General features: G+C 39.8%; 1 protein-coding gene across 1 annotated transcript in view; it reads right to left on the bottom strand.

Annotated features, from left to right (window-relative positions):
- Nucleotides 1-15,985, bottom strand: part of LOC132564704 (UPF0415 protein C7orf25 homolog) — a gene marked incomplete at its 3' end in the record, with an annotated part of 28,831 nt that overhangs the window by 1,773 nt on the left and 11,073 nt on the right. The window contains 2 exon segments of the mRNA XM_060229333.1: nt 2,711-2,764; nt 2,767-3,759. Of these exon segments, the coding sequence (XP_060085316.1) occupies nt 2,711-2,764; nt 2,767-3,759 (1,047 nt within the window).

Here is a 15,985-nt window from a genome sequence, read left to right as displayed (position 1 = left end):
TGTTGGGCTTCATCAAAAGAAACTTCCAGTCATATATAATGATTCTAGGCCTTCCAGTATTTTTAAAGAAGTTGTTTAAATGTTTCAACACATTTGACCTCCATGACCTTGAATATGGGTCAAGGTCATTTCTTTTTACAAACTTTGTTGGGCTTCATCAAAGGAACCTTCCAATCATCTATAATGATTCTAGGCCTTCCGGTATTTTAGAAGAAGTTGTTTAAATGAAAAGTTGACGAACGCAGGATGGATGGACGACGGATGACAGACGACTATCGATAGATGGACGACAGATTCCACGCTATGTCATAAGATCACTTGGCCCTTTAGGCCAGGTGAGCTAACAAGAATCCTATGGGCCTTAATGTTATCTGACTATAAAGACCTATATACTGTATGAAAGAGGCAAAATAGGCTTAAAATAAATTGCTGAACTATTCTACAGCTTACTTAGAAGACATTGTTGGTTCATCAAGACATTTTCTGCAAACTTGAAATCATATTCTTTATACATGCACTACACAACTGTCATTACTCCGAACATATTACGTGTTGGAAAAGCAAGCTATAGGCCTAATAACAAGACCATTAGCCTTTCGGTTATGAAGAAAAAGTTACTTAAGCATTTTAACAGATTTTACCCCTGTGACCTTGAAAACTGGTCCAATATCAGCATCCTATGCCTTCTGGTTATCGAGAAGGAGTCATTTAAACATTTAAGACATTTGATACCTGTGATCTTGAAAGTTGGTCAATGTCATTAATATTAATAAAGTTGGTAGGCCTTCATTCTAGCATGCTACATGCCTAATATCATAACCCTTGGCCTTTTGGTTATTGAGAAGAGGTCATTTAAGATTTTAACATATTTGATCCCTTTGAGTTTCCAAGCAGATCAAGCTCATTCATGTTAACTAGGGTTCGAAGAACTTTCTGAATTTAAGAAAAAATTATTCCCCATCCTCCATAATGTTTCAGACCATCCAAATCCATTCAAGCATTAAAAAGGAACAGTGTTTTGAAGTAAAATATTGTCTTATTTCCCCATTTGGGGCCCTGCCCCCATGACCCTTGGAGTCAAATCAAATTTCTGAATTTAAGAAATGATTTTGCACCCTCAATGATGTTTCAGACTAAATTTGGTTGAAATCCATTCTAGCATTAAGAAAGAGTAGCATTTTTAAGCAAAATATTGACTAACTTTCCAATTTGGGTCCTGCCCACCCCCAGGTCCCTTGGTGTCAAACAATTTTCTGAATTTTAGATAATTATTTCCTACCCTAACTGATGAATCAGGCCAAGGCTTATTGAAATCCACCATCGCAGAAAGAAGGAGTATGGTTTTAATTCTTATATCAGTACCTCCCACTTTGAGGCCTCATTCCTCAACCTCTTGGGGATTAATCAAAATTCTGAATTTAAGAAATGATACCCCTCACCAAATGATGCAGCAAACTAAATTTGTTGTAAATCCATCCAGATAGGAAAAAGGAATAGGATTTTAAAGAAAAGTTTACGCAAAACAACTGACAAAGCATGATGGCTTTATTTGGAGCCCTGTCCCCTAAAAATGAAAAAAAAAAAAACAAACCTGTATAGCTTTGTTGCAAATTCTAGTGTACAAAATCAATTAAAACAAGTCATGGGGTCATAGGTCAGATACAAACACCAACGACTATGATACATTGATATAAGGGTCAAATCAAGTCATTAGCAGAAAGCAAAAAGTTATAAGGTCAAAGTCAGATACAGAAAGAAACAACAATTAAGCAAATTACAGTCTCCACAAGATGTGACATAATATGCACTGGAAGTGAATCCATACTCCAAGAAAGAAGTTCTAGTGAATAGTAGTGTAGGAGAGATATCCACAGTGGTTGTGTGGCGCAGTGGTTATGCTCTCGCCTTTCACCTAGCCGTCTGGGTTTGATTCCTGAAATGGATGTGAAAAAGTATTGGGTCACCTGCCCGAACACAAGGGTTTTCCCCGAGTACTACTTTTATATGGGACTCACTGTCTCAGCAACATGAACCTATACCCCAAGTACTAAATTCCTGTGTTTAGTTGTAGAGAACATAGGGCAAAGACATCAGAAAGACAGAAGGACAGAATGACAGAATGCAAAACTGTAGTTGCCTCAGGTTTCCGGTGGAGGATTGATCAGAGTTCTAACAAGTCAAATGTCAGGTACTGAAATCTTAAGTAACTGGGATGGGATGAGATGAGAAATATGTGTTCTCTCAAGTTATGGAGTCAATGTTCAGGTAAAGATACCAATAGATGTTCTAACTATATAAATGGTAATGAGGTCTACAGTCAGGTACATAGGTACCAAGAAATGTCATGACTACATTTTGAGTATCCTACTTTGAGGGGAAAAGTCAAAGGTCAGGTAATAAAATCAATGAATGTTTCAGCAGTGATGGGGTCAAAAGTCTGCATATAAATCAAAGAATATCTTTACAGTGATTGTGTCAGAGGTCAGTGCAGAAATCAAGAATGTCCTTAACTCAGCAATGCTAGGGTCAAGGTCACTTTAACAATAAAAGAGTTCCTCACCAGAAATAGTTACCAATAATGAGGTCAAGTTCAGTACAGAAATAAAAGTATATCCTAATCAGTTATCCTGATTCTTCAAAGAAAGAAATTATCAATTCCATTTGATTTAATTTCAACAACGTGTCCTTAAGGAGTTAACACTTATTTTACCATGGAGGAATTGTTGGAGTGCTGGAAGTGCAGGGTTTTCCCTTTCATCTTCTGAATTTTCTCAGGGAATGCAAAATGACAACCACCATGTGTTACAGCAGAAACCATGGTAATGAGAGTTGTGATGTCCAAATTTACTTTTCCTATTTGCTCTGAGTGATTGGCATTGCTCCTCTCTGTAGTGACCATCATTGTTGATATATCATATTTAGGGACCGAGATCAAAAGACAAGAAATAAATAAATCATCAGCTGTCCCATTGCTTCCTTCACTGTGGATATGACAACATGATGGATTGGGCTGTTGTTGTGTGGCATCAGAAAATGACTGTTCTAGACCTTGTTCACTTGTATTACTGATCAGGTTTAAATGTTTTGAAGATTCATTTGGATGGATATTACTACATGAAGGCCCAGTCAGCAACAAATCAGTGTGACCCTTGTTAAGAGATGGTTTTTCAAGTTTCTTTGTAACTTTGGTGAAATCACTGTTACATGTATTGGTACAGCCAGGCTGACTAACACAATTTCTGTTTAGTGATGCTGAATCAAACACTTTTTGTGTTGTTGAAGTGCAGTATCTGTTTTCTGCATTACATAAAGCATACTCATTGTCTGACATAAATAAACCTCCATTTGGTAAAGGTAACTTTTCATGTGAGACAGATAACTCTTTAAAAGGTAATGGTAATTCTCTCTCTGTCATAGGTAAGCCATTAAGAGACACAGAAGACCTTGTGGCTGCAGCCATAGTATTTGCTCGTGTGTCATTGTCACTAAAAAGGGCTTTACTTTCTTCATCTGTGAAATCATCACTCTCCTCATCCATGATGGCCTGGAGTTTGATCTTGATATCTGGATCGACAGCCACCCGCTCCCCCCATACCTTTATTTCCAGCAATTCTAGAGCCTCAGCCATGGGAGAGGTCACTTGACTATAGAAAGCAAAGTGAACGGTGGGTGTACAGAAGTTGACAGGGTTAGATTTGGCATAAACGATGTAGTCTTCTGCTTGTTTGAAAAGGTCATGCTCTCCAAACTGTCCTTCACCTACAACACAGGATTACAATCATCAGTGACCTTACTGTCCTTCACCTACAACACATGATTACAATCATCAGTGACCTAACTGTCCTTCACCTACAACACATGATTACAAAAGAGAAGGGAAGAAAATAAAAATTTCATTATAAAATAAAGATCAGAGGATGAAATAAAGATCAGAGCATGAGATCAGAGCATGAAATAAAGATCAGAGCATGAAATAAAGATCAGAGCATGAGGCCCATGGATATTAACGGTCATCTGACTATACAGACCTTTCTATGAAAGAAGCAAATTAGGCCATAAATGAATTACTCAACTACTAAGAAGATATAGTTGGTTCAAACAAACATTTTCTCTAAACTTGAAATCATATTTCTAATACTTGCTTCTATGCAAATGCTATTACTCCAAACCTATGGTGGGCTGAAAAAGAATTGTTCAGGTCTCCACTCACTTAACCAGAGATCTTGAATATAATTCAAGGTCAACTATATGAACAAATCATTAGCTCTTTATCAATTTAAATCAAAGTAATCAACTGCATGGACATTTTGTTATTGAGAAGAAATCATTGAAGATTTTAACACATTTGACTTCTGTTAACTTTAAGGAAAAAATGAAATCACATGAACAACATTGGTAACCCTTCGTCATAGCAAGCCACAGGCCCAATAACAGCACCCTAAGCCTTCTGGTTAATGACAAGTTGTTTAAAGATTTTGATATATTTGACCTCTTTGACCTTAGTGGGTCGTTCATTTTGACAAATTTGGTAGCTCTAGCATGTTGTTGGCCTAAAATGAGCACCCTGGACTTTTTGCTTATTGGGAAGAAGTTGTTTAAAAGATTTTTATATATTTGACCCCTGTGACCTTGACTGTGGATCAAGGTCATTCATATTACTGAACTTGGTAGCCCTTCATTCCACCATGCTACAGACCCAATATCAGCATGTGGAGCATTTTGGTTATCGAGAAGAGTATGAAGTAAAGATGACAGCATGAAATAACAAGGGGCCCATGGGCCATGAGGGTCATCTGAGTATAAAGACCAATATATGAAAGAGGCTAAATAGGCCTAAAATAAATTTCCCAACTACACTACAGTTTACATAAAAGACTTTGGTTGGTTCATTTTCTGCAAATCTGAAATCATATTCTTTATGCTTATACTACATAAATGCAATTTCTCCTTACATATTGCTTGTTGAAAAAATATGCTACCTAGACAATTAGCCTTTTAGTTATTGAGAAGAAGTTCCTTACAAACTTTAACACAATCGACCCCTGTGACCTTGGCAGTAGGTCAAGGCGATCAAACTTGGTAGCCCTTCATCACAGCATGATATAGGCCCAATATCAGCACACTGGACCTTTTGGTTATTGAGAATCCGAGCATGCTACAGGCTTAATATCACCACCCTGAGCCTTCTGGTTATTGAGAGATGGCACACAACGACAGACAAAACATGATGGCAAAATGCCATCTTGACCTTTCAGGTCAAATGGCCCTTAAAAAAAGAGCATGAAATAAAGATCAGAGTGATAAGAGCATGAAATAAAGATCAGAGCATGAAATAAAGATCAGAGCATGAAATAAAGACTGGGACATGAAATAAAGATCAGAGCATGAAATAAAGATCAGAGCATGAAATAAAGATCAGAGCATGAAATAAAGACTGGGACATGAAATAAAGATCAGAGCATGAAATAAAGACTGGGACATGAAATAAAGATCAGAGCATGAAATAAAGACTGGGACATGAAATAAAGATCAGAGCATGAAATAAAGATCAGAGCATGAAATAAAGACTGGGACATGAAATAAAGATCAGAGCATGAAATAAAGATCAGAGCATGACATAAAGATCAGAGCATGAAATAAAGATCAGAGCAAGACATAAAGATCAGAGCATGAAATAAAGACTGACATGAAATAAAGATCAGACATGAAATAAAGATCAGAGCATGAAATAAAGATCAGAGCATGACATAAAGATCAGAGCATGACATAAAGATCAGAGCATGAAATAAAGACTGGGACATGAAATAAAGATCAGAGCATGAAATAAAGATCAGAGCATGAAATAAAGACTGGGACATGAAATAAAGATCACAGCATGAAATAAAGATCACAGCATGAAATAAAGATCACAGCATGAAATAAAGACTGGGACATGAAATAAAGATCAGAGCATGAAATAAAGATCAGAGCATGAAATAAAGATCAGAGCATGAAATAAAGATCAGAGCATGAAATAAAGACTGGGACATGAAATAAAGATCACAGCATGAAATAAAGACTGGGACATGAAATAAAGACTGGGACATGAAATAAAGACTGGGACATGAAATAAAGACTGGGACATGAAATAAAGATCAGAGCATGAAATAAAGATCAGAGCATGAAATAAAGACTGGGACATGAAATAAAGATCAGAGCATGAAATAAAGATCAGAGCATGAAATAAAGATCAGAGCATGAAATAAAGATCATGAAATAAAGATCAGAGCATGAAATAAAGACTGGGACATGAAATAAAGATCAGAGCATGAAATAAAGATCAGAGCATGACATAAAGATCAGAGCATGAAATAAAGACTGGGACATGAAATAAAGATCAGAGCATGAAATAAAGATCAGAGCATGACATAAAGATCAGAGCATGAAATAAAGATCAGAGCAAGACATAAAGATCAGAGCATGAAATAAAGACTGGGACATGAAATAAAGATCAGAGCATGAAATAAAGATCAGAGCATGACATAAAGATCAGAGCATGACATAAAGATCAGAGCATGAAATAAAGACTGGGACATGAAATAAAGATCAGAGCATGAAATAAAGATCAGAGCATGACATAAAGATCAGAGCATGAAATAAAGATCAGAGCAAGACATAAAGATCAGAGCATTAAATAAAGACTGGGACATGAAATAAAGATCAGAGCATGAAATAAAGACTGGGACATGAAATATAGATCAGAGCATGAAATAAAGACTGGGACATGAAATAAAGATCAGAGCATGAAATAAAGATCAGAGCATGACATAAAGATCAGAGCATGAAATAAAGATCAGAGCATGAAATAAAGACTGGGACATGAAATAAAGATCAGAGCATGAAATAAAGACTGGGACATGAAATAAAGATCAGAGCATGAAATATAGATCAGAGCATGAAATAAAGACTGGGACATGAAATAAAGATCAGAGCAGGAAATAAAGATCAGAGCATGAAATAAAGACTGGGACATGAAATAAAGATCAGAGCATGAAATAAAGATCAGAGCATGAAATAAAGACTGGGACATGAAATAAAGATCAGAGCAGGAAATATAGATCAGAGCATGAATAAAGATCAGAGCATGAAATAAAGACTGGGACATGAAATAAAGATCAGAGCATGAAATAAAGACTGGGACATGAAATAAAGACTGGGACATGAAATAAAGATCAGAGCATGAAATAAAGATCAGAGCATGAAATAAAGATCAGAGCATGAAATATAGATTAGAGCATGTTTGTCTTCATCAGATCCATCAAGGGCAATAACTCTTCAATATGTTTGAATAGTAATAGTTTCTACATTGCTGAAGCTTTCATTGTGATTAACCTTTTCATTAAATGAAATTCAATCTGCCAATAATAAGATATTGATTGGAAATAGCATATCTGGCCAACACCTGCCCCATTATTTCACCATCTGCCCACACTTGCCTGATGACCTGACTCGCTTACTTAAAACAAGTGGCCCAGAGGGCCTGTATCACTCACCTGGATATTTAAATATTGCAAAACTTAACATTTCTTTAGAAGGAAAACATTTCTCCTGATCAGCCTCACCTCACAGATACAGCTGAGACCCACCATTTATAGAAAAACATTTTTTTTTCACCTAAGCATGTTTCAGACCAAATCTGGACAATATCCTGCAATACCTGAAGAACAAGACAGATTTCAAAGAAATTCATAGATTTTCTCTACTGGGCCCGGCCCTCTGGTCCTTCAAAACTGGTTCCCCTCAACCCAAGGATGCTTCAGACCAAATTTGATTAAAATGTGCTCAGTCATTCACGAATGGTAGCTATATATAGCAAAAGTTGACAGGAGACAGATGACGTACAGATAAGGTGGTATCCCTATAGCCTATGGGTCAGATGACCAAACAAGACATCCCAAAGGGATCTTGGCGCCCACCTTTGTTTGATCTTTATATGCTCTTTGAAAGTTGGATCTTTTCCCTTCTTTTCTCTTCTCTTTCTGTTTTAGCTCTTAATTATAAGACATTTGAACATTTCATTGCAGAAATAAATGATAATCTTTACCTTTCAAATCCATAATGGCCGTTTTGTTTCTTCTGATCAGTCCTAAAACCAAACGACCACAAGGAGAGATCAAAGGGAACATACATATGAAATTTGAGAAAAATCCATTCAGTACTTCTTCAGAAATAGCAATAAACTCAAATAAGCACAACTAGGGACGTAAAGAACCCTATACATGAAATTTGAGAAAGATCTTTTCAATAGTTCTCAAGAAATAGCAATAACAATCTTTCAAATTTAAAATACAAGATGGCTGCCTTTTGGCCATTTTATTTTTTTGAACAAAATCAAACATGCACAACTAGCGACCAAAAGGGAGCCTATATGCAGTTTGAGAAAGATCCATCCAGGACTTCTCAAGAAATAGTGATGCACAATGAACCACAGACACAAAGTGATTTGAAAAGCCCAGCATCACCATGGTGGGCTAAACGTCAAGCATCCAACAGTTTGCTATTTATATAAGTCCCTTTTACCAAAGAATACTTCAAGCTAACTTTGGACAAAATCTGGAAATTCCTTCAGCAGACAAAGGACTTTGCTGAATTTCCATTATTGGGCTTTGCCCCACCGTTTATACAGATTAGAGTTCAATCATCAGAGAAAAAGCTTCAGACCAAATTTGTTAAAAAAACAATTATTCTAAGAGCCTCTTTCGGGTGTATTTGGTTATTGAGAAGAAGTTTTTGAAAGATTTTAATATATTTGATTGAAAGTAAGTCAAGGTCATTCATTTGAACAAATTTGGTAGCCCTTCATTTCAATATGCTACAGGAGCAATACCAGCACCCAGGGCCTTTCAGTTTGAAGATTTTAACACATTTGGTCCCTTTGACCTTTAAAGTGAATCAAGGTAATTCATTTGAACAAAGTTGGTAGTACCCTGGGCCTATTTGTTGTTGAGAACTCATTTGAATTGAAAGTTTATCCACAGTAACAACAACAGGATGAAACACAACTTCTAAAGGTCATCTGACCCAACTGTCAAAGGTCAGCACCAGTTTAGCTATATACTTACTCACCACATAACATATTAAGATACATAATCTTTCCCATGAAAACCAGAACAATATTTCTCAATGATCAGCATGTACATCAGCAATTTTTGTCTAATAGGTTGTAGACTTTGCCATTTTGTGAAGGAAAATAATGGCCATAAATTCAGGAAAGCATGATGGAAGATGGTACAGACAAACAATTTGTAACGCAAGCAGACATTCCTGAGTACTTCATAACCAGCATGGAAGGAGAATATTGGGCCCAGGCTTTCTGGAAATAGAAATGTCTTTTGTGGTGAGGTGGTTATATAGCTAAATTGGTACTGACCACAGAGTAGCTATTAGGATCTACTTGACAGAGAAGCATCTAAGGCTGACATTAACCAAAGCACAAGCTAAATACTTTATTGATTATCCATGTACAGAAAAAAAGGCCTGAACAATTCTATAAAATCAGGATACAGCAAACCTTTTATCCACTACACAAAAGTTGACTCTCACCAATGCACAATCAATTCTCTGATTTCAATGACCACTGACACTCACCAATCATTTCACAATTGCATTTGGACTTGTCTTTGAGCTCCAGTCTATATATACTTATAACTAAGTTGTCATGTAGGTGGGAGACTTATCAATTATTTTTTAATGTTGGACCCTGACCAAAATATTGTATTAGCTTGGTAAATACTAGCTTCAATATACCACTTGGCTATAAAGAACTTCTCTTTAGTTCGATCAGTTGAGGGTCAGACTAGTAAGTCAGAGGTCCAGGGCTGGAGTCCTAACAAAGGAATTGAAATAAATAATGTCCTCTGTTACATTGGAGCCAATGTAGGGACTAAGGCATATTGCTTAGCTATGCCCCACCAGCACCAGAGTAACCCCTGGAAACTTGAGGACAAGTTATTTCCTGGAGGGGGAGTATGTAACCTTGGAAAATACTACTGCTTGGATAGAGAGAACTTCTCTTTAACTCGATTGGTTGAGCATCAGGCTAGTAAACCAGGGGTCCTGGGTTCAAATCCTAGCTGAGGCATTGAAATAAATAATGACCTTGGTTACAGTTGTATGATTTTGATGAGGAAAGATAAAGTAAACTGAGTGATTTATATACAGTAAAACACAGATAAGTCAAAGTCAACAGGACCAAATGAAATATTCGACTTATCTGATGGTTCAACTTAGCTGTGTTTCTATGAACAAAGACATTGTGCTTTGAAGATTGACCTTGGCTTACTTTCATCGGTCATTTAACACATACATGTCTCATAGAATGGCATCACAGTTATGAATAAGAAATTAATAAAAACATTTCTTTATTTTCATATCCATACCATACCTTTTATTTTAATAAACAGTTATAAGTACATATAAAAAATGTAATGTGAAACACGTGTCATTGAATTGCAGCACACGTGTGGATATGCACCCACTCCCATACACAGAACTCAAAAATTGATACCTAAATCAATACAAATATTCTACTCACATGTATATCTTTTAAAGTATCAAGTCCTGTCGACATTATTTAAAAATAAAACTCAATAAATACGTATCCATGAACATTCTATATTTATATAACATTGACAGTAGGTGAGTTACAAAAGTGAAGGAAACGGCACTGCCACTGAAGCATAATTTTACATGTAAAGCACTGTAAGAGCCTATACAGTAAACTAGAATAAAATAAAACTTGTATTTTGTATATGTAAATGCACATCCAGTAAATATATTTAAAATCATAAACAAACGTGTCAGTGACAAACCAGTATTTGCATTGACCTGAATTGGCATGGAAGTTATTGCTTGTTTTTTTCCTTTTGGTTTCTGGCAGCCAAGCATGAAAAAAAGTAAATAAAACACAGTAGATTTTACAGTTAACAGACTACAGTGTGTTTTATTTTAAGTTTGGTTGCCTAATTCTGTATATGTTCTAACTTTGATCTGTGCACCTATGCAAATGCAGGAATAACTTTCAGTCGAAATTACAATAGAGCTCATTAACAGTGATATGGCTGAGCGAACACACACAGTCATTCTGACCGGTGTCATCCTGTTTGTCCCAAAACTGAAAAATCAGGTAAAAATATTTTTTTGGACAAACAGGATTTTGTATGTATAAGTCTGTAATGGCTAAGAAAACAAACCAGCAATTAATCTTAGTTTTATTTAAAATACAGGTAAATTTAGCACTACATACCACTATAATATAATGTACATTTTATATAATTATCAATTATACTCTCAACAAAATTTAACTTGGAAGGATGTGATATAGTGTACATTTTATGTTCAACTATACAGTTCAGGACATAACTATAGAAATAAATGAAACCGATAAATTAACACAATTCAAAATAAAACAAAATCAGTCCACGTTCAACAGGTATGTGGTTCTGTCTCTGTAATTGATGTAGTTGATGTTGTTGTTTCGTAGGAGAGTTTTCAGTTGGATAAGACGGTCATTTAGCATTCTGTAGCGACGTCTCTTTGGCACAGGCAGTCCTCAAGCAGCATGTTGTAGGCGGTTAATGTAATTGGTAGCTTGAATGTCTTTCAATACTCTGAGGAATATGAAAATGCTTGGATGTGCACGTGGGATCTTTTTCTTGAGTTTGCTATGCCATCCTTCCAAGTTGTTTGTGGTCCTGTGTCCAACGTTGTTACAGTGGTTCCAAACTTGTCGGCCTCCTTCTATCCATCGGGTGGTAATGTAGTCAGTGATTGTATCTACGGGTAGGTCGATGTCTTCAAGGTCCTCCAAGGCGTTGAACCAGCAGTCCTCGATGTGATGTGGTGGTAGTGGAAGAACAGCGACTCAGCAAATATTTTAACAAAATCATTTGTTTCTAATATCCTATTTAAATTATTTTATTTAATTCATATTAATTATTCATACATGCATATATATTAGTTAACGTTATAATATTTGTATTTGATTTTTTCAAAATGTATCAAATAGCTTTACGGTTTACCTGTGTAAGTTTACCGGTATAAAATTTTGGACAAATTTTTCACCTGTTAAAACAACACACACAGGTATCTTAAATGTTATAACAACACACTGCCCTATTTGTGTACATAATGTTTTTGGGACAAACAGGCCATAGATTTTTTCAGTTTTGGGACAAACAGGATTAAACCTTCAGCAATGTAGAAACTATTTCGTGTATCGAACATTCTGGCATCACCTTGTCTCAGGTAAAAATTTCCTGGCTATTTACCTGAGACAAGGTGATGCCAGAATGTTCGATACACGAAAGTATGTTTTGAAAGAATTTAGAAGGGATGGATCTCAAATTATATTTGACACAAAGGCAGTATTCAGTGTTTGAATCATTTGTGTTTAATTTACTAAGATAAAGAAGAGAAAAAATCTGGATCGAACAATACGCTTGACTTATGTGATGTATTTGATTCAAGTGTGTTCGACACAGTAAGTTTTACTGTACATGCTGTCCATCATTCATGTTTATAACCAATGACCAGTTTTGACTTGATTCCAGAGACAATTTCTGCCAACATCAATACCTGGTATATTCAAGATCTTTGTTTGGCAAATGTATCACTAGAGAAAAAGTTGAACTCAATAATTCACTCTATAACAGTGGAAAAGATTAACTGTTCAGAATAGAATGGTTACTAAATTGAGGTTTTTTCATGTAAAACCAATTTTCATGATGTAACACTTACCATAACTTTAGTATGCAAATACAGTACCTACACCCGTCTTTGTACCCCAACAATAAAAGATTCGAAACAATCCCACCCTTCCTACGATCCATGAGCCATCACGGCAGGAATGCAGAGTGATCTCCCTTCCTCTTATAACCTTTATGGAGTACCCCACAGAGGGGCAGCCAGGCAGGTGTGTACCCATATGCCGCCGTACGGAAAGACATGCACCGGAGCTAACGAGGAGGCCCAGCCACTGACTATGCCACCACCAGAGGTCCCAACAAATACAACCCTCTGAGTGGGAAGCTAGGGATCGCAGATAAAATTCTGTGAAGGCCCTGCCCTGCCAGAATGCTGCAGACATGACCTCCTGAAAGGAGGACCCATTGAGAAGGGCCCAGGACGCAGCGAGGGCCTTGACCTCATGAGCCCGCACTTCCACTCTCGCCCAAGCTTGATTATCAGAATGCTGGTAAGCATACTTAATCCCCTGGCAAACCCACCTGGAAACCAACTGGGAAGAGATATCTCATTGTCCCTGTTTGATGGGCAAAAACAGGCGGGATCGAGAGCCCCACCCCCAAAAGGAAGACTGCCTTGAAAGTTACAAACTTTAACGAGGCAGACTCCAGAGGCTCATAAGGACCCCTAGTCAGGGAATCTAGCACCAAGGCCAGATTCCACTGTGGGGCCAGCTGCCGAACTCTGGGTCTATCCAGAGCGAAGCCTCTGATTAGGGCAGAAAGAAAGGAGGACGAACCACTGGCAATACCTGTACGATAGTCAGGAATAGTGCCAGGTTCCAGATTGCAGTCCCTAAACAGAGAGAGTAGCAAATCTGCAATCAGCTGCCCAGAGATCTGACACCTCTTTAGAAAAGCCTACCTTGGCGAGGCTTCCACAGACAGTCTCCACGCGTGAAGGTGGAGGATCTATGGTCAAGAGTGTGTCGTTCTGGACCGTGACTGGAGTAGCAGATTCGGTCTGGTGGGGAGACCCAAGGGCTGATCCACCAGAAACGACAAGAGCTCTGGAAACTAAGGTTGCCTCGGCCACAGAGGGGCTATCAGAAGTAAGGAGCAGTGATGCTCCCGGAACTTTTGTAGCACCCTGCCCACCAGGTGGAAGGGAGGGAATGCATATGAATACATCCCGTCCCAGTCCAGAGAAAGGGCAAGCCTTTCGGTATGGGACTGGGGAGACAAAGGTTGGCAGCTGGTTGTTCAGGGAAGTGGCAAACCGGTCTATAATAGATCTGTCCCACACCTAAAAAATCCCCTTGAAAATCAAGGGGCACAGCCGCCATACCATCAACTCCATCTGGCGGGGCCTGGAGAGAGTGTCCACCTACACATTCAGCATGCCAGGAAGATGATTGACCGCTATGGTCAAGTGCATGTCCTGGCAGAGAAGAAGGATACGGATGGTGACACACAAGACGTGAGACCTGGTGCCCCCCCTGCCTATCCAGATACTCAACAACTGTAGAGTTGTCGGTAGCCACAAAGATCACTTTGGACTGTGGGATACCCCGAAAGGACTGCAGAGCTAAAAGAACAGCCCTCATCCTGAGTACATTGATATGCTCCATGAGCTATTCGCCAGACCACTCCATCAAGCGGCATTGGCCGTCGAGATAAGCTTCCAATCCTGTCATGGATCCATCCGTGAACAGGGTCATAGAGGGGAAAGGCTAGGTCAGAGGCACCCCGCGGAAAACGTACTCCTGAATTGTCCACCAGCGCGTGAACTCCCTGACCGACTGGGTAAGCGGAATCCAGGCCTCCCACTACTGGATGACGGAACCCAGTCGGACAGGAAGAACATCTGGAGAGGTCTGATGTGACGCCTCCCTAGGGGGACCACATCTGCCAGGGAGTTGAGATACCCCAGAAAACTAAGGAACCAACGTACCTGGACAAGTGAGGTGCAACCTCCTCTCCATCCTGTGGTGCTCTTTGGGATCGAGCACCACCTGGTCCACTGATTTGCCGGGCCAGGCAGCCAGCTTTCTCAACTCCAGCTGTGCTGGTTGAGAGACCAGCTGCCTGTCGTGTGTGGCATAGTCGAAAGGCCAAAGCCTCCGACAAATCACCGACACTGAGCTGCAGACCGGGAAACCCTGGAGCATGGGTAGAGGAGGAGTCCTTTTCTAAAACCCGAGCCCGGGCAGTGGCCAGAGCCAAAGACACGATAGTACAGATGGAAGCCCAAGGAGCCACCAGAGAACCCAGCAGGGTGTTGGATTCGGGCACCAACGATGCAAAAGGTGGTGGGCAAACCTCCACCTCGAGAATCCGGGAGATGTCGGCCCCGAGGGCCCGCTTCCCCGAAAGCACATGCTGAGCCTCGGCTTCAGCAGTCCCAGGGCCATCTACCCCCTGGGAACACTCCGGGCCGGGAGGGTCATCATCAGATGACTCGAATGGATCAATCTCCGAGCAACCAGGAGAAAGATGAATGACATTGTCTTCCTCTGCCGAGCCCGCGCCCTCAACATCCATCTTCTCCTCAATAGGGATCGAAGTCCCCTTGGGAGGAACAGGGGCCGCCAGAGACCCAAGCCAACCCCTGGGAACAGGAGACCGATGGGTCAGCGTGGGAGGCGGAAGTCCTAAATGTCCAGTGAACCTTTTAGGACTGGCCAACAAGGCCCCCGATGTAGCAGAACATTGGGGGGATTCCGCACTGCTAAAACATCTCCTAGAGGGGGAGACCAACCCCCATGGGTTCCACGAGGGAAGACCCATGGGGTAAAACCCAAACCCCTGAGGGAATGGGAATAGTCCAACTGGCTGGGAGTGACCCCAGAGCTGGCCAAGATGGCCCCCCTGAGCCTGGGGCTTGACATCCTGTCAAAAGGACCAGGATGAACCACCACTCCCACCAGGTGGAAACCCAGACGTGCTGGGTAACTGTTGGTACCCAGAACCATCCGCAGGTTGGCCTGGGTGGCCCAGGAATAAGTGCTCGCAGGCACTCCGACACCCCAAGCCCGGGGGAAATGGAGACCAGAAACCGGACGCCTGGCCTGAAGCCCCAAGCCCTTGGGGGAAACCCCCTTGGAAACCCTGCACTGGGAAATCTGGACTGGAGCGGAAAGTCCTAGAGCCAGAAGCCTGTGAGGGTGGGAAAACAGGCCCCATGCTAGTGAACTCCATGTCACTAATCCCTGTAGCCACAGACAATCCTGACAAAAAGCCTGTGGCCGCTGACCCTATAC

Source organism: Ylistrum balloti, unplaced genomic scaffold, assembly GCF_031769215.1.
Source record: "Ylistrum balloti isolate Yb309-2 unplaced genomic scaffold, AGI_CSIRO_Ybal_v1 Utg372574, whole genome shotgun sequence".
NCBI lineage: Eukaryota > Metazoa > Mollusca > Bivalvia > Pectinida > Pectinidae > Ylistrum > Ylistrum balloti.
This window is presented reverse-complemented; position numbering and strand designations above follow the sequence as displayed.